Source organism: Pseudophryne corroboree, chromosome 5 (assembly GCF_028390025.1).
Source record: "Pseudophryne corroboree isolate aPseCor3 chromosome 5, aPseCor3.hap2, whole genome shotgun sequence".
NCBI classification, from domain to species: Eukaryota; Metazoa; Chordata; class Amphibia; order Anura; family Myobatrachidae; genus Pseudophryne; species Pseudophryne corroboree.
Window position 1 is genome coordinate 208,358,826 of NC_086448.1, and position 23,632 is coordinate 208,382,457.

Sequence of the window (23,632 nt, forward strand, 5' to 3'; positions counted from 1 at the left end):
GAGTCTGTCTTTTCCCGGTCTTGCAGCTGTGACTTTATTATAATTATTTATCACCAGTTATTTATATAGTGCACACATATTCCACAGCACTTTACAGATAATATCTGGCCATTCACATCAGTCCCTGCCCCAGTGGAGCTTACAATCTATATTCTCTAGCACATGTACATGCACACACATTCATGCTACGGTTAATTTTTCCATACTGCCACATACCATGTTGTACATCCGTGTGTCCGTATGTGCAAGGACTGAGACTCCAACCATCAGTGTCTGTAGACGCAGCAGCCCTATGGCCGGTGTAAATTATCCAAATGGAGGATCCTTGCGGAGATGTAAGGAGTAGTAGACTATACAGTAGGTCTATTCTATGGCACACTTGTTATGAATTTATAATTTATAAGAAATAAAAAATTACTTTTATTAAGTCCCATTAAAACACTAGGCTTAGTGCGACAAACATGAAAGTACTCATATGGTCAATGACCAAATGTATAGAAAATTAAGCAAAAATTGCTAATACACAGATATCTGGATTGTGTAATCCCAATCCACATACAGTAGAGCAGGCATGTCCAAACTGCGGCCCTCCAGCTGTTGTGAAACTACACATCCCAGCATGCCCTGACACAGTTTTGCTGTCAGAGAATGCTAAAGCTGTGTCAGGGCATGCTGGGATGTGTAGTTTCTCAACAGCTGGAGGGCCGCAGTTTGGACATGCCTGCAGTAGAGCATCGAAAATATTAGGTAGCAATAAGATCTCAGAACTAGTATGTGCTCATAAATTGAGAAAGAAATGGGTAATCTACACAATACTCCACAGAGTATATAAACAAAAAACATGTTTAAATTGATCAGTATATCATTATGGTTGCCTTCATAAAAATTAGATGGAGTTTGTACGTTCTCACTCATTGTTGACACCAGAGAAATGTAATACATGTGAATAAATTGGTTCTTATGGGTGCATTGCTATATAATCTATTTTACCAGGTTTAGATGTTATTTAAATCAGCCAAGCATTAAAACTGCTTTGGCATAAATTAGATAGGGTTTATGTTCTCACTTTTAATACCCCCCAACAACAGGATTGAAACAGTATCTGCAAGTCAAAAAGGTTCTCATAAATAGACTGCTAAGTGACTAATAATGAAAGTTTAAATATTTTTACAGCAGTGGTAGCAGCACAGAGGGTAATACATGCAGAACAAAATATTCTATCAGTGCACTGCTTAATAATCTATTTTATACAGGTCCAGACATCACTGAGAACAATTTATATATGTGGTATCACAAGGTAAACATTTGAAAAATTAGCAGTGAGACAAAATGTGCATGTTCACTCTTTTGTTGATACCAGAGTGATACATGAAGATCGAAAGGGTCTCCTTAATATACTATTTAGTGACCTGTTATTCGGCTCTAAATATCTTTGAAAACAATGATAGCAACAGGAAAGATACATGCAAAACCAAATGTTCTTATGAATTCACCACTTAAAAATCTATTTTAAACAGGTCCAAATATCATTGAGATTAAATTATGCATTTAGTGTCATGGATAACACATTTGAGAGATTTGCAATAAGACATTAAGAGATAATATGAGTACATTAAGGGTTTTTGATATACTCAGACACAAATATGTGCAGTAAATTAAATGTAGCTCCCTAAATGTGAACACTAAATTTATATGCATATATTGCTATAAGAGAGGACAAAAAAATCCTTTAGCGGTACGTGGCAAACGCTGAAATACCATAAAATGTTGACAGATAAATGTATTATTGTTATAACAGCATGCCTTAGGTAACTGTGTTTTAAATAAATCAAAGAGAGAGTAGGATCAGGGTATAAATGAACAGATTCTTCTGCTGTCCGGCATATAAATGTGCATCGAATACTGAATGAGAGAAAATCTATACCATTCCCTGATTGGAAATGAGAGAGGTGCCTGCTTCTGCTTTCCATAATGCTGCACTAAGCACTCTGATGCTAAACAGAAGTGCAGAGTAGCCCAGCTGCTAGGATGAGAGAGCCATTTCCTATATGGAAAAGACAGTTAAAAGTTTACTTGGTATATAAAAATCAGATATATAGCTTGTCTGTGCCACAATTCAAATGAATGGTGCCATGTGATATTTCCCTGTCTGAAGTCCTAGTGTGTGGGGTGAGGAGATTAGCCGTTGGCGTCGGCTGCTTCGCCGAGTGGAAGACCAACCCAGAATGGAAACTGGAAGACATACGTTTCATTGTTAGAGCCTGGTTGGCAAGTGACCAAGTACTAGCAGTGAAACGTACGTCTTCCGGTTCGAGTCTGACTTCTTGAACCCATAATAATTAAAAACACCTAAAGGCAGGTGGGTGGGGTGCTAGTCCAGGTAGAAAGGTCTCTACCTTCAAGTGTACATACATACACAATTGCAGAGTAAAGGAGGAGCTACCTAGCTGAGACTTGTAGTGGCACTACAAGTCTCAGTGAGGTAGCAGCCTTTTATGTTTAAAATGAGGGTGTGCCATTCAGCCCAGCTCAGCCTCCATATACTGTATAATATATAGACCAGACCGTAACACACATTTAGGATGAAGAGATGTTTATTGAAGTAGAAGCAGGGTTCAAGACATCACAGCAGCTGCAAGTTTATTTGAGGCTAATATGTGCCATAATATGGTATAAAGCATTTTGCGTGAGTGTATGCATGTTATGCATGCCTAATTGGACCTGTATTTTTTTTCAAGCTCTGTACTTAAATGTATCATACACTTTTATTCTTAACAATTACTTTCTATTGTAGGGTATCCGACAGACTTCATCCTGAAAGACCATGTTGGGCAAGGACGGATAAAGATATTCAGTATTGGAGAAGAAGAGGCCAAGATTTCAGTGTTTTATTAAACCATGGGGACAATGGAGCACCAAGTGAAAATATCATATTGGCAACAGACATTGAAGGAAAGCGGAGCTGTAATATAATAGAAAGAAACACTAAGGACTGTCCTAATACAATTATAGAAAATGTGGAGAAAGTGAAGAAAAAAGTGTGTCAGAAAACAGTGGAGCAGCAGACTTCGGATGGCAGCAGTGAAAAGTTAGACTTCATCTCATCGTCTCCAGAAGACGGATCCTTTGTGGGTCCTAATAAACAAAAATCTCAATTAATGCCAAACGTTTCACCTGAAGGTTTATGCCACATGGTCATATCTTCAACCACCGGTGACAACTCTTTTGTAAAGGATAATAAAATACATTCAAAGGACAATTATATTGCACACCAGGATTGTAAGAAAACTCCATTCTCCAAACCGAAATACAGTAGACCCTCCAAGCCGCCCTCATATGAAGTTCACCAGCAAACATGGGGGGCAGTGGATGTAACTGAAAACCAGGATAACAAACAAAAAGATGAACATCTGTCATCTCCTAAAGTTTTAGATCTCTCAGAGGAGTCTTGTTTTCATGATTTAGGCATGGAACCCCCAAATTACATACCTCCACCATCGTATAAGTCCCCACCTCTTCTACATGCAGCCAATAAACCATTTAAAAAAGTGCCTCGTTCAAGTGACTGCATTCACCAAAAAATTTTGGTGGAGAAAACCTGCACAAATGACAAAAAGCCGATCTGTTGTCTTGGAAATAATGGTCCTTTCAGTAAACCAGCCAATCACAGGCACATGAAACATTGCAAACACTTCGTACAATATATTCCTTTTGATGACCCCCGTATAAAGCATATAGCAGTTGCCCAGGAGGCAGAAAAACACAACCACAGTAAACAACATAATGATATCTTTAGGGTTGATCATACAAGTCAGGAAAGCAGTCTTCGCCAAGGAGAACAAGACAGTGCCTTTATAAATCCCAGAAATGCGGGCCATCATTTTGTAAAAAGAGAAGGTATTAAACACAAACAGTGGTTGCACATCTCCATCTCCGATCAAATATGCCGTGCACTGCCTGAAAATAGAGATGGAGCCACGGCATGCAGCCTACCAGAGGACAGTGAGACCACTCACAAGCTGTCTTTGAAAAAGACCCACTCTGATAGTGCTTGTGAAACAGTAACAAAAGTAAAAAAGTTTGAACCCGAGTCTTTTGTTTTTAGCAAAAAAAGTTCAAAGAGAAAACTGAACGAAACAATATTTTGCTTGGTCTCCATTCCAGTTAAATCAGACTCTGCCCCATCAGATATGTGTAAGAACAACAACCGTTTAGCGGACAATACAGACAGGATGAATATGTTAAAACATAGCAATGGGGGACTACATGAGCAAAGGCTTTTAAGTGCATCTTCCAGTGACTTAGAGCTGCAAACACTTACAGGAAGCATGAACAATAATACAGAGCTACTAAAACAAGCGCAGTCCAAAACAGAGGAAAACAAACAAGCAAATGACCTCAGATCTGATGAGCCGAAGAAACACAAAGAACTGACGTATTCTGGCTCATGGCCAGGTGATCAGTACAAAGATCAACAAACTCAAACCGTTTGTACGGACATACAGACTACACCACTTTATAATGGTACAAGAGAAAGTGAGCTGCACAATAAATGTACACAATCCCAGTTTGTTCCAGCTGGTGGGCTAGTAGATCCCAGGCCAGCTCCAGAAAACACGAGGCAAAACATATTTGGCATAAAAGGACAGATGAGTTTTAGCCCTTCAAGTAACAGTGCATTTTCAAGGACTTCTTCATTAGTAACACACATACCTAGAACAGAGCCATGCCAAAGGTTTGAAGTTCCTAATGTCAGCGTAGATGGGAAAGAAAAAAAGCAAGAAAAGAATGAGATGGAAGATGTAAACCCATGCAATAAAAAAGAGGTTTTTGGACAGTTTCTTTTAAAACCTGTTAACCGTCGTCCATGGGATGCTATAAGCGAATTGGAAAGTTTAAATAAAGAGTTTCAAGAGCCAGATAGTTGTGCTAATGATGGTGAGAAGTACGTAGTGAAGGAGCAGAGTAGGGTGATTCAAATGGATGTGTCTACCACAAGGACTGCAATGAGGAGAGAAATGTTGAACAACAACCGACATATAATAGAGGTTGAAGAGGTGCCGATGTTTGAGGTCCTTCAGGATCAAACTAAGTCGCAACGGTGGTGCATAGAAAAGTTAATGTATGACATTAGTGAGGACAGTACTGAATTATGCAAACCTTCAACCAACAATGAGGTTATAAATCAACCTGTAAAGTTTCCTGATAGACGCTTACCAGGAGAAATACATGTTGAAGTGAAAAGTACCGGAGATGCAATTTCCACAAATGCTGGCATGATAGCCAAAACAGACCAAGGATCACCAATACATGCAAATAAAATGGCCGGAGATAAAAAACAAAGTATTCCAGATGCTGGGTTCCATCACTTCAAAGAAGACAAGACATGTTTCGACCACACATTTTTTGATGTTGTGAAAGTCAGTTCAGCAAAATTTGGACAAATTGGGGATAACATGTTAAGGAAGTTGTCACTAGCTGACAGAAATCATGGGCGTTCTGTTCCTGACTTGAGTAAACATTGCATTAGCACAAGCCGTAATGGAGACTTTTATGAGGAGCATAACTATTTGGATATCCCTGAGAATGAATCGCTGCATGACAGAGCGGCAAGGATTCTTGGAATCGATGTAGCAGATGATTGTCTAGTGTCAAATGGGAGCTCTGAAGCTCAAAGCCCAGAAAATGTTACCTCTGGTAGTGGAATACAGCCGGAGAAGAGTACACGGGGAAAATTAAGTGAAATTTCTTTTTCTACAAAAGAGACACTGGGAATTTTGAAGAGTGTCCTTCATATGCCTTTTGACAATGAGAGAGCTGTTGAAAAATTAAAAAACGGTGATCAAGTACAGAAGCCATCTTTTGCCTGCCAGTCGCTATCGGAACAAAATGAGACAAACATTTCTCGTAGTGCTGAAAAAAGAGTAAGGAACACATCTAAAATGATTGAAACATTACAGGGGAAACTTGCGTCTACACCAGTTCGCACCGCTGTCGATCGCCTAGCTCGCATGAAAGAAGTTGATTCTGTTTCGCGCATGAGGCGGTTAAGCATTAAAAGCACAGATTCAGGTGATGAATTTGATGAAGAAAAACATGGAGTACAGGATGGCAGAACCAGAAAATTCTCCACTGGAACCATCTATAAACGAGTGATCTCCCTAGATGAGAGTCTGCTTATAACAGCAAAAGGCAAAGAAAAGTTGGATTTATCCTGCGCAGGTAAAAAAAAAAAGTTTTACCAAATACTAAAATTGCTACATTTTTGCATACAAAGCTTATACTACAGTACAGTATATGTTATGTTTTTTACAGTAAATCATTCCAGTTTCTCACACTGTACTGTTTATTTGTGGCAACAGTTTATATTGTAAACTGTCTTGTACAGGTATCAGACTGTTTGGGACTTAGGATGTTCTGGATAAGGTTTTATTTTCTGTAATGTAAAGTACCAAGCAAAAGTATATTAAGGCACATTCAAAAGTTATCCCTTTATTTCCCTACACTGTCCCTATCATTCTCCTCATTATCTTAATTAACAGTGCTCCTCAGAGTGACTTGAAGAAGTCGCTTAGTAAAATGTCTATTTGATTGTAGCAACAATAAAAGCAGCAATTATTTTACTTTTTCAATGTATTAGTTTCCAAACTTTGTGAAATATGGGTTTCCAGGTAATATACCTGTACATCAAGGGAACAAGAGTGGTATAAAACAGAAGAACCAAGAGACTTGCTGCAGATCTTGATTAAATTCTATTGTTGTCCCCTTGTGACCATGGACATGTCAGTTTACTTCCTTGTGTCGCAATATATAATGGCAAACTGCTCTAATCAAACTGGTAACATTCCTCAGGTGCTGCGGGAGGGGGTTACTTCTAGGCAAGAAAAACAAAAGGATTTTTTCCACGCACTCTATGGGCTATTAGTAACAAGAACTGTATACTATATAATAATTTAAAATTTAGAGCTCTTCGTTACATATATTTTGCAAAAAATATAAGCCTCCAGGCCACTTCACGGTGGCTCTATTGCTGGAGGTCCCTAATACTAAGCATAAGTCCAGGGCGTGGACCCCACAAAGTCGGCTCAGGCCCAACCACCCCAGGGCGGCATACCATTGACATATTATAGTGTTAATATGTGTTAATAAGAAAGAAGCAGGAGCTATATGTTAGAAAGTGATACAAAAATAAGGGTGTTAGTAAAATACTCAAAAGAGTAAAATTAGTGGAAAAATAGGAGTGTTACACAAGTGCTAAATAAATATTATGGCGTGCTGCCCCAAGGTAGCCCAGCCACACCGGACCTGGGGGGTACCACTCCCCAAACTCACACACAGCATGATAATAATAATTCCATCCACTATGGGTCATATGATTGCTGGTATGGCCGGGCTACCTTGGGGCAGCACGCCATAATATTTATTTAGCACTTGTGTAACACTCCTATTTTTCCACTAATTTTACTCTTTTGAGTAAAATTGCGTGGGAAAAATTCTTTTGTTTTACTTCCTTGTGTCACAAGCACCAAAAAGAAATCTTGAATGAAATCATGTACCTAAACCATTTTATTGTAAGTCTTACATTTATCAGCTGTGGGCCGAAACGTATTGGGCCGGATGTAATGCCATCCGAATTGGCTAGAGGTACGGCTTGTCGGCTGAACTCAGATTTTTTTTAAATCGGTTATCATTTACATGGCAAAACCATGCCTTGTAAATGATCACTGCTTTTAAAAAGTCTGAGTTTCGGCTGGCAACACACACCTCCGGCCATTTCAGACGGCATTACATCCGGCCCATTATTTCCGATGTCGGCATACCGACTTGTGTATTTATTTATTTTTAATATTCTTTATTGGGTAAGGCAAAAAAGTTAATTTACACAAGAAAAAAAATAGTTGACTCTGCATAAAGAAAATGTTAAAGACATATACCTATATCATAAGATCTCTGCACCATCTCATCAACTCTGAGATGCAGCTTTCACCAAATTATACAAAAGTAAACATAGTGCACCAAAACTCTCATTAGCGGAACACACTAAAACATAAACAACTAAACTAAAACTACAGTACCTGATGTTACATGTATTATTTAAAAATATAATAATTACACTTTAAAATAGCTTAAGTAAATATAGGTGTCAGCATTTACTCAGTTACTTATTGACATCATCATAATGCTGTTACCATTAATGTCATATTTCATATAAATGTAAGTTCTCAAAAAGTATTCACCCACTTAAAAGGTCACATGGGGATTAGTCTTGGTTTTATCATTTTTATCAAAATTATCAGGGCAATCTCTATGCAGTAAAATGTCTACAGTGCTATAAATAAATAATTACAGTGGAAATTATTACTTTATATATTATTATATTTTTGATCATTTACAGTGCATGGGAGCATTACATGCCTATGGTCCTTTACATTCTAAGGCCATTGCCTTTCTGACATAAATAGGGTTACATGCAATGGTGCAGTGGTTCTCAAACTGTGCGTCATGGCACTCTGGGTTGCCTGAGGGCCATAGCCAGATTAAGGGCATACTGTACCCCGGGTCCCCCTTTGTCAGGGGGCCCCCCAGCCAGAGCACACTGACATCACTAGCTTTCCCTCTTGAGCTGCAGCAGAATCAGCAGCTAGAATGTGATCAGGACAGTATGCAGTGCAGGCAGAGACACAGAAATATCATGTTTCATGAGCTACCGACGGAGCTTTCTGACCAGAGGAGAGATAGAAGGATGGAGAGAGCTGTAAGTGACATAGGAATCCCAGCTTCTCCTCTTCCCCGCCTGGGTGTCTGAGTCCTGTGTAAACTGTTATACAGCTAATCCATTTGGGTCTGGAGATAGAGAAACACAAAGAGAGTCCTCCTGAGTCCTGTCCCAGTGTGTAAGTTGTACAGTGGGTGCTGCTATTCTTGCATGTGACAAGATCAATTATTTAATTTTTCTATGTGTATTTTAAGGTTAAGTTGTCTTTGTTCACCTACAAGAAAACTTCATAAAATAGTTGATTTTCAATTAGCTGGAGCTATAAACAGTACCCAGGCATGATTAAGCTATTAGTTAAAACTAATATACACCATTGGTTTGAATTTAATATACACAATCTATACCTCCCACCAGGACCCATTCCAGGAGGGACAAAATGCTCTCTACCTGGACTTCCTTCCTAATTTATGATTGCAATCACTTGTGTTGAAGTACCTTTCTTATCAATTATATAGTGCAACACAAGTGAAGCCATTTATATATTAAGTGGGAAGTAGAGAGCATTTTGTACCTCCTGGAATGAGACATGTTGGGTGTAATGCACAATTTAATATTCATCACACACCTTCCATCGGGACCCCCCTGTCTCAAGTGCCCCGGGCACTCTCAAGACTTAATCCGGCTCTGCTGAGGGCACTTGCAGCAGTGCCTTGGATTGGTGGTCCAGGACCAATTCAATTTATTTATGAACAATGTAATAGGCAAAACCAGTGCTTGTGGCTGTCAATTATAAAATAAGTGGACAAACATAAGCAAATATTATCCCTAACCACACATCTGAACCCAAGGATGACATGTAAACACAATTTACTTAATCTAATATTTTTTTTCTCTCAAATTCTCAATAAGAACTGTTGGCCTAGGGTGCCGTGAAAAAATTCTGATACTCTAGGGCACCATCATTCAAAAAAGTTTGTGAACCACTGAATTACCAAGTAAAACTAATAAATCAATGGGTTTTGGATAGTTGGGGACATACTGTAATCAATAAATGACTATGTTTTCAGTCACAATGCCTTCTCCAGTATCAACTATAAATGCAGCCCTGTCTAAATGTCACAGTTTATGACATTTAATTTTTTTATTTTGCTACAAGCTCTATAGAGCAAATCAGTTTTATATTGACTTCTTTCTTATGTGTATTTTACAGACGCCTATGACCCCGCCAGAGTGGAGAGAGTTTAACCTAATATGTGAGAATTGGTTTGGTACAATGTGAAGCAGTGCGCACTGAATGAAACAGATGGCCAATATTTCTTTGTCTTGTCAGACAGGAAGTGTTTGAGCAATGTATGGCATACCACACTGCCGTTACTACTGCCATATTAACGTAACCTGTCATCTGCACTGTATACAAGGAAATATCTAAGATAAGAAGGATACAAAATTTCCTAGGGAATTCTTTTCATAAGAAGCACTTTGAGAAGATTTCTGGCCAACTCTTACCAATGAGGTTTGTAAACATGTAACTACTTTCTGATGGGCACATTGTTCTGTGCCACGGTCCCAATGAATGTACTGTTGAACTCTGCACAAGTATGACCCAGGAGGCTAGTAACACAATCTGAATGTATCCATACCTGCACATTGCATAGACTTGGAAATACTGGTTTTCTATTTTGGTCCTTTCCTGTTTTACATCTCTGATCGTATATGGATGCTTGTACTTTATCGCATTTTTGGATGGATGGCTAAACACAAAATTAATCCAACTCATCACACATCATTAAATCTCTTCACTGCTGACAGTTCTGCAAGGAAAAAAATGAACTTTGTGTTGAAGAATTGATGTGTGCTTTATGAATGCAAAAACCCTTCTAAACAACAGCTCGGAAAGAGAACGAACACGTCTAATTAGATGTGTGTCTTTTCTGTAGGAGATTCGCAAAACATTTTGACTGTGGGGGAGGATTTAAAGATATATATATATGAAAAAAAGAACTGGCTGTGTTGTAGAGTGTGGGCTCTCTTCGTGTAGAGAAATCAGTAAACATCTCTTTGACAACTGAATTTTCCAAGGGAAACACGATTTGCTGCTTATAAATATCTGTAAAGATCCAAATGGAAAGAGCTTGTCGAGAATCTTACAAGACATTGTGCACATACAGTTCATGCTGTGTGCTAGTGTTAATAGTGTCAGGGGTGCTTTGAAGAGGTTGAGGTATTGTTTGGCCTAGATTGTCACACTGGATTGGTTAGGAGCTGCTCACGACTAATCAGATTGCTGTTCCTACAGCACTGACTGCTCCTGGCTGATCAGTGCCAAGACCACTGATTAGCGTGTAGTGCCAGGTATGTGTTTAACATCATCAAGATACTGTATATCACCATGTCCTCCAACAAATATAATGGGGAAGAAACAGCACTTATAATCTGTATAATAAAATCATTTGAAACAGTTCGCTCATCCCAATAGCAGACTTGGACAAATTCTTTATTTTTTTAGCCATTCCATAAAATAGTGGTTCTACAGATTCCCAACTATCATTATCCTTGACAGATAGTCCTTTAGCTCTACATTCATATAACACAGGCAGGGGGAGATGTATTAAGTCTTGGAGAGAGAGATATAAAGTATCAGCCAATCAGCTCTAAACTGCCATGTTACCAGCTGTGTTTCAAAAATAAAAGTTAGAAGCTGATTGGCTGGTACTTTATCTCTCTCCATTTATCACTCTCCAAGACTTAGTACATCTGCCACTTTCTTCAAGATGTATCTACAGATTTCGGGGATCATTTATAAACAAGTTATAAAACTCGTTGTGAATGGTAAAACTTGTTGCTTAGAATAATTGGTGCTCCAGCCAATCGGCTCCTGTCATGTGTTCAGCTCCTAACTGTCATGTGTTCTGAAAATTGACAGTTGGGAGCTGATTGGTTGGAGCTCCATTTATCATATGAAACAAGTTTTATCATTCACAACGAGTTTTATCACTCATTGATAAATGGGCCCCTTAACTTGACCTGTTCTAGACTAAAACATTTTATTGTGCCTGATTTATATTTGTTTTGTACTCCTGTATATAAGAGAGGAAAGGTGAGCACTGTTGGGTCTTATCCTTAAAACAGTGTGTCATTCCTCTCTGTGTGACGTGAGTATAGAACCATTATTTATCAATTCGAGGAGAATTACCATAGTGAAGCAATACTGTTATATTGGAATAAGCACATTAGTTGACATACATTATTGTTGTTGCTGTCATGTTGGAGGTCTGATGGCGTAATGTGTTTAACTTTCTTTTGGTACCAGTGCCTGTATCCCACTATCCTGATTTTCTGCCTTTCTGTACCATTGTATGTCGCAAAGCTCACAAAACTGTATAAGAAATGTTGTCTGCTATGTATTCTGTAACAGTCTATATATCCTTAGAATAGGCTCAGGTAACCTATGCCTCTGCAGCTGTTGCATTGCTGCAAATTCCAGCATGCAGGCTGGCAAAGCAAACTTGGCGTTCTAGTTCTGCAACTTTCAGAGCCCTAGGTTGCCTACTGCTCTAGAGTATACATGTCTGTACTTTGTAGTCTTAACACATTTACAAATGCTATTAGCTTAAGTGCCTATGTTTGCTAATACCCGGTCACATATGCAAGTAACACACAGACCCTTCATCCAAAGACACCTCCTTTATCATTCCAAAGCTGTTCCATTTGGTTTCATACTGACCGGCACCTTATTTAAACAGTTTTGGTGATAATTACCCTTTTGAATTAGAAGACACATGAGCGATCACTCTTCTTGTTTCATGTAACCACCTCTAATCTTATACTATGGCTTAATAGATAGCCATTTATAGAAATGGTTGACCACACTTGATAATTGATCCCTGAGTAGGTCATTCAGTTCATGGGGCAGATGTATTAAGCCTGGAGAAGGCATAAAGAAGTTATAAACCAGTGATAAGTGCAAGGTGATAAGGCACCAGCCAATCAGCTCATAATGTCAATTTACATATTGGAGCTGATTGGCTGGTGCGTTATCACCTTGCACTTATCACTGCTTTATCACTTCTTTATGCCTTCTCCAGGCTTAATACATCTGCCCCGATGTGTGGAGGATCCAGCCTGTGTCAAACCTCGACAATAGCTTCCAGCCACCTGTTCCAACCTGGTGATATAAGAATGGTCCCTTTGAATGTCCACAGGAAAGGGCTACACTTGTTCTGTCCAGGAAACACCTACAGAGTATTTTGTAGAATCTTCCATTTCCAGTTTCCAGCCTGCATGGTTTATCAGTAACAAGGATCACCCAACAACAATCTATTGCGCACTGACTAGTGATAGATGAATAGTAACCATGACCTGTGAATAGGGGATAGGCTTCTGCAATATACATATTTGATTTGAGTAAATGATATTAGTTCAGAGTGGATGCAGCATTTTATTTGTGCTTGTAGCTATGCCCAAGTAGTAACTGGGATGATGCTCACTCCAGCTCTAAGGTCAGCACAGCTTCAAGACATCAAATCTGGCTATATGTACTGTTACATTGGTTCATGAATATTTCACAGTGTGTCATCCAAATGACTGTCCCTAAGGCCCTAACTGTGACTTAGATATACCCAAAGGCGAGGCCATTGCTCTTACGTTTGCAGTATTATTTGCTTTTATTATAATAAAGTATAGGTTATAACTATATTCTAACATGAACAATTCATTTTCTATGTGAATTGCCTTGTACCCCAAGCAATGACTTTCTGTTTGCGTGAGGCTAGTAGGAAAGTCCTGGATATATGTGGTGCATATGGATCCCACATGTTATTAGCATGATGAGGCAAATCTCTGCCATACTAGTTTACAATCTTTAGGAATATTCTGTTACTTTTGTTTTCAGTAATGCACTTTCTCTAAGCATGACACAGCCTTTTATATGTTAGTAGTTATGTCTATAATATGAAAGGACATTAAATACTGTATGTAGAGCACCAATGCAATCTGAATGGTATTGCCACTGAACCTAATTATATGTGGATGCTAAATGTATAGGGACGTATGCTTTAAATGTGTAACATTATCTCATGTTAACTATCTCTTCATGCGGAGTTATCCTCTGGCATTTTTTAAAGTCGTTAACTGATGCCATTTAAATGAATGACATGAGAAGTATATGGGCAGAGTGGGGGCAATGGGGCAGCTGCCTTGGGCACAATGAGGCCGGGGGGGCATATAACTGTGGAAGGACTGGTTTCTAGAGGAGCAGTAGAAGAACCTTATCTTCCATGTCTTCCCATATGCCAGAACACACACACTGTATTGGCATCTTTTCATTTAATGGTAAGATATGTTTACCTGGCACTGGACATACTGCATTGTGTTCTGACATTATATAATGATGGCATTTATATTTCTTCAAAAACACATCCCCCCTCCCAACATTCTGGATTTGGAAAACAGGGTAAAAGTAGCCAAGTGCCAGATACATCCAGGCCAACACAGATAACCTTACCCACATCCCGAGTCTGTTTGGCACGTGTGCTCTATGCCACAGGACCCACAGCCACCTGGACAAGATAAAGGGTCCACCTGAAATCAGCATCTGGTGAAATCGTGACATGAGATAATGTTATATTTCAGGGACATTCTGTACCTATTAGAATGACATGAATGGCTCCAATCCATTTTCTTCCTGTATTGTACACATTGTGTGGTCGAGAGCAGAGATTACTTTTGTCTATAAACCACACTAGTCTCCATTCTCAGGCTCACCGTAACTATAGAGGCACCAGCACACTGGCCTGCCACAGCTGTCGGTTTATGCGGGCGATAGCAATATGTCGGAAACAAGGGTGGTCCTAACAATGAGGCAGGCTGAGGTAGCCGCCTCATGCAGCAAGGAGTGAGGGCAACAAGTATTGTAAAAAAACAAAATGTTAATTTTCTCGCTGCAACATTCTAATTGGTTTCTACCTTGTTGGTAGACCTAGTAATGATTATTGTGACAATATTTGTCTTCTATAGTGTACACTACACTAAAACAAATTCTTATTGGCTTGTGTAAGGATTTAGAGGGGAGTCATTTCAGTTGCTGCCTCAGGCACCAGCCCTGTTCCAAGCTGTAATCCACAGAATGGATCTGAAATTACAGGAATATGTTGATACGTTGAGCATCTGCAAACCATTCCTAGGATATATTTTAAAATTTAGCTGTTTCACTTAACACCTGTTTTTGTTACAAGTATTTTTTTACATAGAATATCTTATAATGAATAATCTGTAATCATTAATATACACTTTGGCATTTAAATTAAAAACAAAAAACTGTGTATAAATGATATGTTAAAGTGCCCTCACTCAGTAGAATCAGCCATTTTGTTCCCAGAACCAATATGCAGCCAATTAATTCACAAGGAACTAGTGAAATGGCAGGTCTTGATGATCTCTGCAGTTCCTGGTGAAATGATTGGCCTCTCAGCACAAAATGGCTGACACCACTGTGTGTAGGCATTAACTACACTTCAACCATTTCCGCTGAATTCAAATCCCACTGATGTTTTGCACTTGCCGTGACCTATTTTGTTTTTCTATATTGTAGAAAGAAAAATCATTTGTATGGCAAATATGTCAGTGAAAAAAATGTAAAAAAAAAATGCTCATTTAAGGTATCTATTGCTTTTTACAAAATATGGTCTATTTTTTTAATGTGTACACATGCCACAAGTTGCCAATAAAAAAATATTATATGTAATAAATTCAGTATATTTTCTTTGAGTGTTCTCCAGAAGGATTATTGCTTAGTTACTGTGATATATTTCCATGCTGTCATTTTCAATGATGATTTCGTCTCTTGGGGGAGACAGAAACGTTGGGGGTGATGTTATCTCACCTCATTTATATGGACACCCTAATTGCCCTGTAATTCACTGGAGAGGTTGTCAGAGAGACCTGCATTCCAGAAGCATTAAGATACCTCTGGATTTTCTCCACCATATCACTCTGCTTGCTGGCTTTCAGCTTATCCATGTGTTATACAGGTTCCATTTCAGAATATCTGGTTGTACTCAAGTGCATGTTGCGTAACCTGCTGCAGGTAGATGAGGTCTATTAAGTAAGTGAAATAAAAACTTATATTCATGGTGAAAGTAAGCAGGATCCATGATCCAGTAAAATAATATCACCAGGAAAGAGGCAGCCATAGAAGTGCAGCTCATTTGTGGTGTGTATGTCAGGGATGCATTCAATATCCTGGCTGTCGGGATCCCAGCGCTCAGCATACCAGCGCCGGGATCCCGACCACCGGGATACCGACACCAATTCTCCCTTTTGGGGTGTCCACGACACCCCTGAAGGGAGAATAAATAGCATGGCGCACGTAGCTCTTTTGCGCTCATCCCGCTGTCGGCATTCTGGTGCCCGGCATCCCGCGGTCGGGATTCTGACCGCCGGGATGAAGGGTGCTGGTATATCGATACCAACCCGTATTTAATGCCACCACAAAAGCACAATGAGATCTCTACAGGAAAATGATACATGTCACCACTGCTGGAATAATCAGTGTAAACTATTGACTGACTAAAGGGCCATTTCAAATAAATATTTGATGTATCTATACATTGCCTGTTTTTGCTTGCACCGCTATGAGATGCAATCACAAATGAGCAAAGATGAGTATTACCTAGAATAGTGGTTCTCAGCTCCAGTCATCATGAATCCCCAACAGGTCATGTTTTCTGAATTTTTGACTGTGAAAACAGGCACAATAGCTACTGACCCAGCAAAATAGATCAACTTACCTGTGCATGACTAAAGAAATTCAGAAAACATGAGGGAGGACTTGAGGACTGGAAATGAGAACCACTGACCTAGAACATCATGTGGCTACATAGCCTGGAGTTTACCATGGAACCATATGGCTAATGGACTCAGCCCCTAAGATTGAGAAGAAACAATAGACAAACACAGTTACAGGGACAGGGAAGAACCTGGCTGAAGGGAGGAGTTTGGCAGAACCATGTCATGACTTTGATCTAAGGGCTTGACTCAGCGGTCGTTTCAGTCGCACTTCGCATGCATCCCGATGGATTAGCAACAGTGCTCACAGTGAGTACATGGACGCAGTATGATTGACAGATGGAGAATTTGTGGGAGGTGGCGAGTCAAACACAGACATGTCGCGACTGTTCTGGGGGGGGTCTGCATACACAGTTACAGTGTATCCAGCGGCTCACTTCCGAGTGCTCAGATGATCGGTGGTGCGATCGATGTGCGTCCGATGGTGTGTCTATGTACGCAGTCAGCACACTTGAAACACCGCTGGTGGGTGTCTTATTACATATCCCGGAGGCTGCAGCATTTGCATATTTTCACAGTTCCGCTGTGTACAGAATTGCAGTTGTCACAGGACTTGTGAGACTCTCTAAATCAGGCCCTAAATGCCTAGTTTTGTGAAATCTCTCTCTCTCTCTCTCTCTCTCTCTCTCTCTCTCTCTCTCTCTCTCTCTATATATATATATATATATATATATATATATATAAAAGGCAAATACCACTGACTCATCACAATATCTCCTGAACCATAAGGAATAGGAACTTGAAATTTGGAGAGTAGCTTGCTTTTGTGACGTAGGCACCCACTAAGAAGGGATTTTTCTTAATTCCACCCATAAAGGAGTTAAAAGGGGTGAGATGATTATTTGGAATTCCCCCTCACAGAGGAGAGTTAAGACAGCCCACCCAGCCAGGGCTATAAAGAATGCATGGTGACGGTGATACTAAGTCGTGGAGGGGGGAGGACACAATGCTCTGTTCCTGGACTTCCTTGCCAGCTGCAGTTGCAGAGCAGTCCATTATTCAAATAGGGGAGCAACATCAACTGCTGGGCCTAAACACTGTCAAACATCACTGGGTATGGCTCCCCTATTTGCATAATAGACTGCTCTGAAACTGCCACTGGCAATGAAGTCCAGCCTTATGGTTCAGGAGATTTTGTGATGAGTCAGTGGTATTTGCCTTTTATATATATATAGAATTCAGATATAAGTACTTAACCAACCTATTTCCATTCAGGAGAAGCTAGTGTCTCAATTATCAGAGGTTAACCTGTCACTTGATTTGAGCTAAACATTGACGAACCTCTCAGAGAGCATCCAGTCCTCTGACAGCAGCAGTGGAGGGAAGTTTCCCTTCCCTGCCTCTGCTAGCGCTGTTTATCTGACTGGTCGCATCCTGTGTGACCAGGTCAGATGAAACATTGCCTGGTGTGGTCGCATCTGATGCGACCATGCCAGGCAAGTGGTTAAATGCATTAAAGGAAAGCTTGATAGTCAGCAACTGCTTAGCTGCTGTGTAAAGGGTACTGACAACTCTCCCAGTGTGCTAGGAGTGCATCTTCAAGGTTAATCTTTCTCTCTCTCTCTCTCTCTCTTTTTAGATTTACTAAAAAAAAAAAATATATATATTTATTTATTTTGCTTTTAAGAGCATCAATACTAATGGGCAACCAAACGGAGAAATAATTGAATTCCTCCATTGTGAGCTTATTCGTATAGACGCACAGCAGGGAAGAGGGAAGGGGCGCAACACAATTGAGTTGTTCCCTAAGAATTCAGAAAACAACAATATACACAAACATTTAAAAAAAATAATATGTGAGATGCTAATTCAGATACAGGTATGGAGTGAGAAATGCATTACAAAAGCAATGTTTAGCCTTCCAAATTGTAGTCCATCATTTAAAGTTGTAATTACATGGTTGATTAAAATAATTACAAGAACCATAAGTGTATACAGATACAAGTGTCAGAAAAATATATTTTAGCTTATTAGACCACATTGTCATATACAAACCAAATATTGCAAATACTGTTTTAGCATGAAACTAAAACACGGGGTATAATACATATGAGACAAATTCGTCATCAATAACAAATGCTAAATTCATGATAACACATATTAAATTATTTCTAATATACAATTCATTGAGACATAAAATAATTCAACAATGTTCATTTCTGTGTATTGCTAAAATAAGTTGCCACTGGAGTATTTAAATATATAGGGCCAAAATTAGCCACCAGCACAGCTAGTATGCGCAGTCACTGTAAGACAATTGTTCTACCACCCACTCAAGTGCATGTAAGAACCAGAGTTTAAATGCAGTAGTTTGAGAGACAAGTGGGAAATTATAAACACATGTGCTCCTCCTTAAGTCATTGTAGATCACTGGCTTTGAAAACTCCACCTATTTATATATACATGTCTAACCTGCAGTGTGGTGAGCAAGTAAATCAAAGCATGGGTGGATAATGTTGCTCCATAAATTGTGACATAAATTAACATATAATAGACTTGCATGTTGTGCCTGTGGCTCAGGACTAGAAACTTGTCCGTAAACAGCCCCCTTCTTGCTCATTCTCCACAATACAGAGCCCCCTATTCATTAATTGTCTCAATACACAGCCCCACATTTCAGCCATTCATACCCCAATACACAGCTCTCTTTACTCACTGTCCCTATTACACGGCGCTCTCCTCGCTCACTTTTCCCAGTACACAGCTCTCCTCTTCACTCACTTTCCCTAATACACAGCCCTCTCTACAATCTTTTTCCGCAATACCCAACTCCACTCTTCACTCACTATCCCCATTATATAGCCCCCTCTTCACTTAGTTTCCTCAAAACACAGCTATGCTCTTCATTCACTACCCCAATACACAGCCCCCTCTTCACTCACTCTACCCAGTACATAGCTCATTCATTTCTCATTTTTCCATATACAGTACACCCCCTGCCCTTCACTTACTACCCCAATACACAGCCCCCTCTTCACTCACTTCTCCCCATTACACAGTCCTCCTCTTCACTCACTTTCCCCAATACACAGCCCCCCTCTCCACTCACTTTCCCCAATACACAGCCCCCTCTTCACTCACTCTACCCAGTACATACAGTAGCTCACTCTTTTCTCATTTTCTCATTTTCCCATATACAGTACACCCCCTGCCCTTCACTTACTACCCCAATACACAGCCCCCTCTTCACTCACTTCTCCCCATTACACACTCACTTTCCCCAATACACAGACTCACTCTTCACTCACTTTCCCCAATACACAGCAGGGGGACTGGCCAGAAGAGAGACTTTGATGAAGTTGGCCAGTTTAACAAATGTTTGCAATAGTTTGGAACCAACATTCCCTGAACGTAGATGAAATACATTTTGGAGTATAATTAGGTGAGTACACAGCATGTCTCGTTTATATACATACAGTATAAACTGTACATATAGTGTCACACTCTAGTTCCTTGGATCCCAAACTCTCCTATGTTTATGTTTCACAAGATGTAAAAGCAGGGCACTTGCTGTCTCTTCTGATCCACCAGACATGTGGAATCATGATCACTAATTGTATCACTGGCCGGACTTCCAGTTTTATCATTTGACAGGTGAACAGAGCTGTAATGTATCTACTGTAACATCTGTCATCAACTCATGAGTGTCATTTTTATTTTGAGCATTTTAATTGGCAGGTGTAGCCAACTCCATAATCCAGAACTAGCCAAATGACTTTTGTTATCTATGCAAATATTTACAATTATTTTTGTAATGAAAATGTATACAGAACACTAACAGTGTGAAAAAATATTTTTAATAAACAAAGGAATTGCAGTGTTACATATTTTGTGGTTCCAAAGAGAGTGATAGGCCAATCCTCAGGGCCGGTAGTTATATTTCATTAATTGGGTTATCATCAGCAATGGATGTTTCTAGTAGAGAAATAGAATTGTTGTGATGCAATAAGGTGATGTCATCAGCATGAATAGCGAATAGACTGCTGATTGTGCCTTCTGTCGCTGGTATGTCGGCAATTCCAATGTAGGGACTCCCTTTTCACATTTCTTTATAAGTCACACCTCTTTCCAGCATTTAAGTAACATACTGTACACTGAAGTGGCAAAAGTCATTGGATAACAGTAAAGGTAACGGTAGGTGGTGCCATGGCATCGTGGCATCTTGGAAATGGCCAGAGCTGCATCAGCTGTAATTTGACATCTTACGAGTCAGTTTGAACACCGGTTAGGCTGCTGATGGCAAGGCGACATGAATTATCAGAGTTTGTACGGGGCATAACAGCATTCAAGTTCCGAAGTTGTGCAGACATTCAACATTCCTCAATTTACGATGTCATGTGTGTACCAGAAACACCTCACTGAAGGCAATACCACCTACTGTGGACAGCACAATAGCCGACCACGGGTGCTTAATGATTGTGACCAGTGGCGTCTGACCAGAATTCTCTGTGGTAACAGGCAAGCAACATTGGGGCTCAAATCAAATCCATATTCAATGTAAGAGGTACCAGGCACATATCCAGCAGGTCAGTGCAGCATTCTTTTAGTTACATGGGATATGGGAGCAGAAGACCCACCAGATTGCCCCTGTTAACAGAACAACAGTAAAGGGGCAACCACAAGGCAAAACTATGTAAGTTATTGCCCCTTTAAAAAAATGTCTGAGATCAGCCGGCATCCCGTACCTCTGGTAATACGGACTCCATTACATCCGGCCCTGTAGTAGACCCAGTTCACACAGCCACATGAAAACCTCAGTTCACAGTCCTGCAGTGCCCCCATTCTGATAATGTAGTTATGTGGGAGGGGCCCCCATGTGTGGAGGCCCCAGGGCGACTGCCCAGCTTCCCTGTTGATAATCTAGCTCTGCTCCCATTATGAAAATATAACAATTCTTGTCCCCATTATATTCATACACCAATAGTGTACTCAAACTTATCCTCCCTTAGCCATGTGGTGTGTGAGGAGAGAATTGGAGGGGTGACTTGATTTCTTCAAAGATCCAGCACACGTTTTTGCACTTTCTTTAATCTGAGTCTATAGGAGGAGCTTGTACAAGAAATATTGACTTTCATAGATATTTACATTCGTCTTTTTAAAGAGTTTTATTTTATTTGCTGAAACAATATGATAATTATAAAATAGTCAACACAGTCCATACCGCATTAGATAAGCATACACATTAATGTGATAATCAGAGTTCATCAAGCAGAGACCACAACTGTGTAGGATAATGCAATGGAAATATATAAATGAACTGAGCATAACACGAGAATGGCCCAAAAAGGACTAAGTTATAAAACATTCAAACATAGGTATGACCCTATGTTAATGCTGATCAGCTTACAATAATAAAACGCTTGAAAGTCCTGAGAAGGGTCTCTTTGAGATGTAAACTGTACATAACTACACCAAATCTGTTTATATTATTGAGCTATACAGATGTTTTCTCAGTGGTTGCACAGTGCCAAATCTTGTTCAACTGTGAGGGGCTCATCATATGCAAACATATAATCCCACATTACCACATCTCCTCCAACGTTGGTCTGAAGCAGTACTAAAAATCTTCAGCTTGGTAGGGACCAGATACTGTAGCACCTATAATAAATGATATATGCTTTTTCTTTGACTAGAGACAAGAAAGATAATTCTGAGATCCTCTGTCAGAGTGGACCAAGTGTTCTCAAATGGTGGACTCCCAACTAAGCTTGTGTTTTGGGATATTGACTTGTTTAGTGGTTAACAAAAGATTCTAAAGTACAAAAATAATAACTTTCAAGAGACGATTATGGAGGCACAGATTTTCAGCTGAAGTCAGGGGTCTAATTATACACAGTACATAGTGGGGAGTGAGTCTACATAATATAATACCTAATTTGTAGGTAAGCAATAGGGGCTAACAATCACGAGATCAAATTCATTACACATGCAACCTACAATGTGCGCATACAGAGTCGCAGGACAACTGATCATGTTCAATGGAGGCCATGCTCTGATGGAGATTGTACATCTACAGTAGTATGGGGCTGGTGCAAGTCCTGGTGGTGAGTCCTATGGTTCCGAATGAAGACGCACAAGACTGGGTGCCCCGGTCCTTGCACATACAGATGCACAGATGTACATAAGGAAAGGGTTTATGCTAGTAAGCGCATAGTCTCAGGCACGACTACGGCATAAGATGCAAACATGGTCACATCTGCGTCCAACTCAGATTTAGGCCCCAAGTGCAATCAATCCAAGGGGGGTCTAGTGGAGTATAAAATGCAAACAATCGACATAGTGTGGAGACATTGCAGGAGGAGGATTACAAATGTATCCATTGCAGGGCTTTGTATTTTGATATTTAAATTTTAAATATACAACTCAGACTTTCAAATGGACTCAAGGTGTAGCAATCCTCATATTGATCACCAAATGAAAAGTGTTGCACTATATGAATAATGGGTGATTTTTACATAGGTAGCTGTGGGGGGAGGGGGGGTTCACGCAGGCCCATAAGGCTGGAAGGGACGCAGGGGGCATGAGTTTGGAAAGGGATGCGAGCGGGGCATGAGGCTGAAAGGGACGCAGGGGACTTGAGGCTAAAAGGGACACAGGGGACTTGAGGCTGAAAGGGGCGCAGGAGGCTTGAGGCTGAAAGGGACGCAAGGAGCATGAGGTTAGAAGGGATGCAGGGGGCATGAGGTTGGAAGGGATGCAGGGGGCATGAGGCTGGAAGTGATGCAGGGGCATGAGGCTGGAAGGGACTCAGGGGGCATGAGTTTGGAAGGGAAGCAGAGGGCATATGGCTGGAAGAGATGCAGGGGTCATGAGGCTGAAAGTGACGCAGGGACATGAGGCTGGAAGGGATGCAGGGGCATGAGGCTGGAAGGGATGCAGGGGCATGAGGCTGGAAGGGACACGGGGCATGAGGCTGAAAGGGACACAAGGGGCATGAGACTGGAAGGGATGCAGGGGCATGAGGCTGGAAGGGATGCAGGGTCATGAGGCTGGAAGGGATGCAGGAGCATGAGGCTGGAAGGGACACAGGGGGCATGAGGCTGAAGGGGGCAGGAGGTTGGAAGGGACGCA

At 40.3% G+C, this 23,632-nt stretch overlaps 1 protein-coding gene across 3 annotated transcripts in view; it reads left to right on the forward strand.

Moving 5' to 3' along the window:
• JCAD (junctional cadherin 5 associated) overlaps positions 1-15,476 on the forward strand; it is a 144,978-nt gene extending 129,502 nt beyond the window's left edge. For all 3 annotated transcript variants that reach the window (XM_063922037.1, XM_063922036.1, XM_063922038.1), the window contains 2 exons: positions 2,795-6,222; positions 9,927-15,476. In XM_063922037.1, the coding sequence (XP_063778107.1) occupies positions 2,795-6,222; positions 9,927-9,961 (3,463 nt within the window). In that variant the 3' untranslated portion in view covers positions 9,962-15,476. The remainder of the gene's footprint in view (positions 1-2,794; positions 6,223-9,926) is intronic.
• The last annotated feature ends 8,156 nt before the right edge of the window (positions 15,477-23,632 follow it).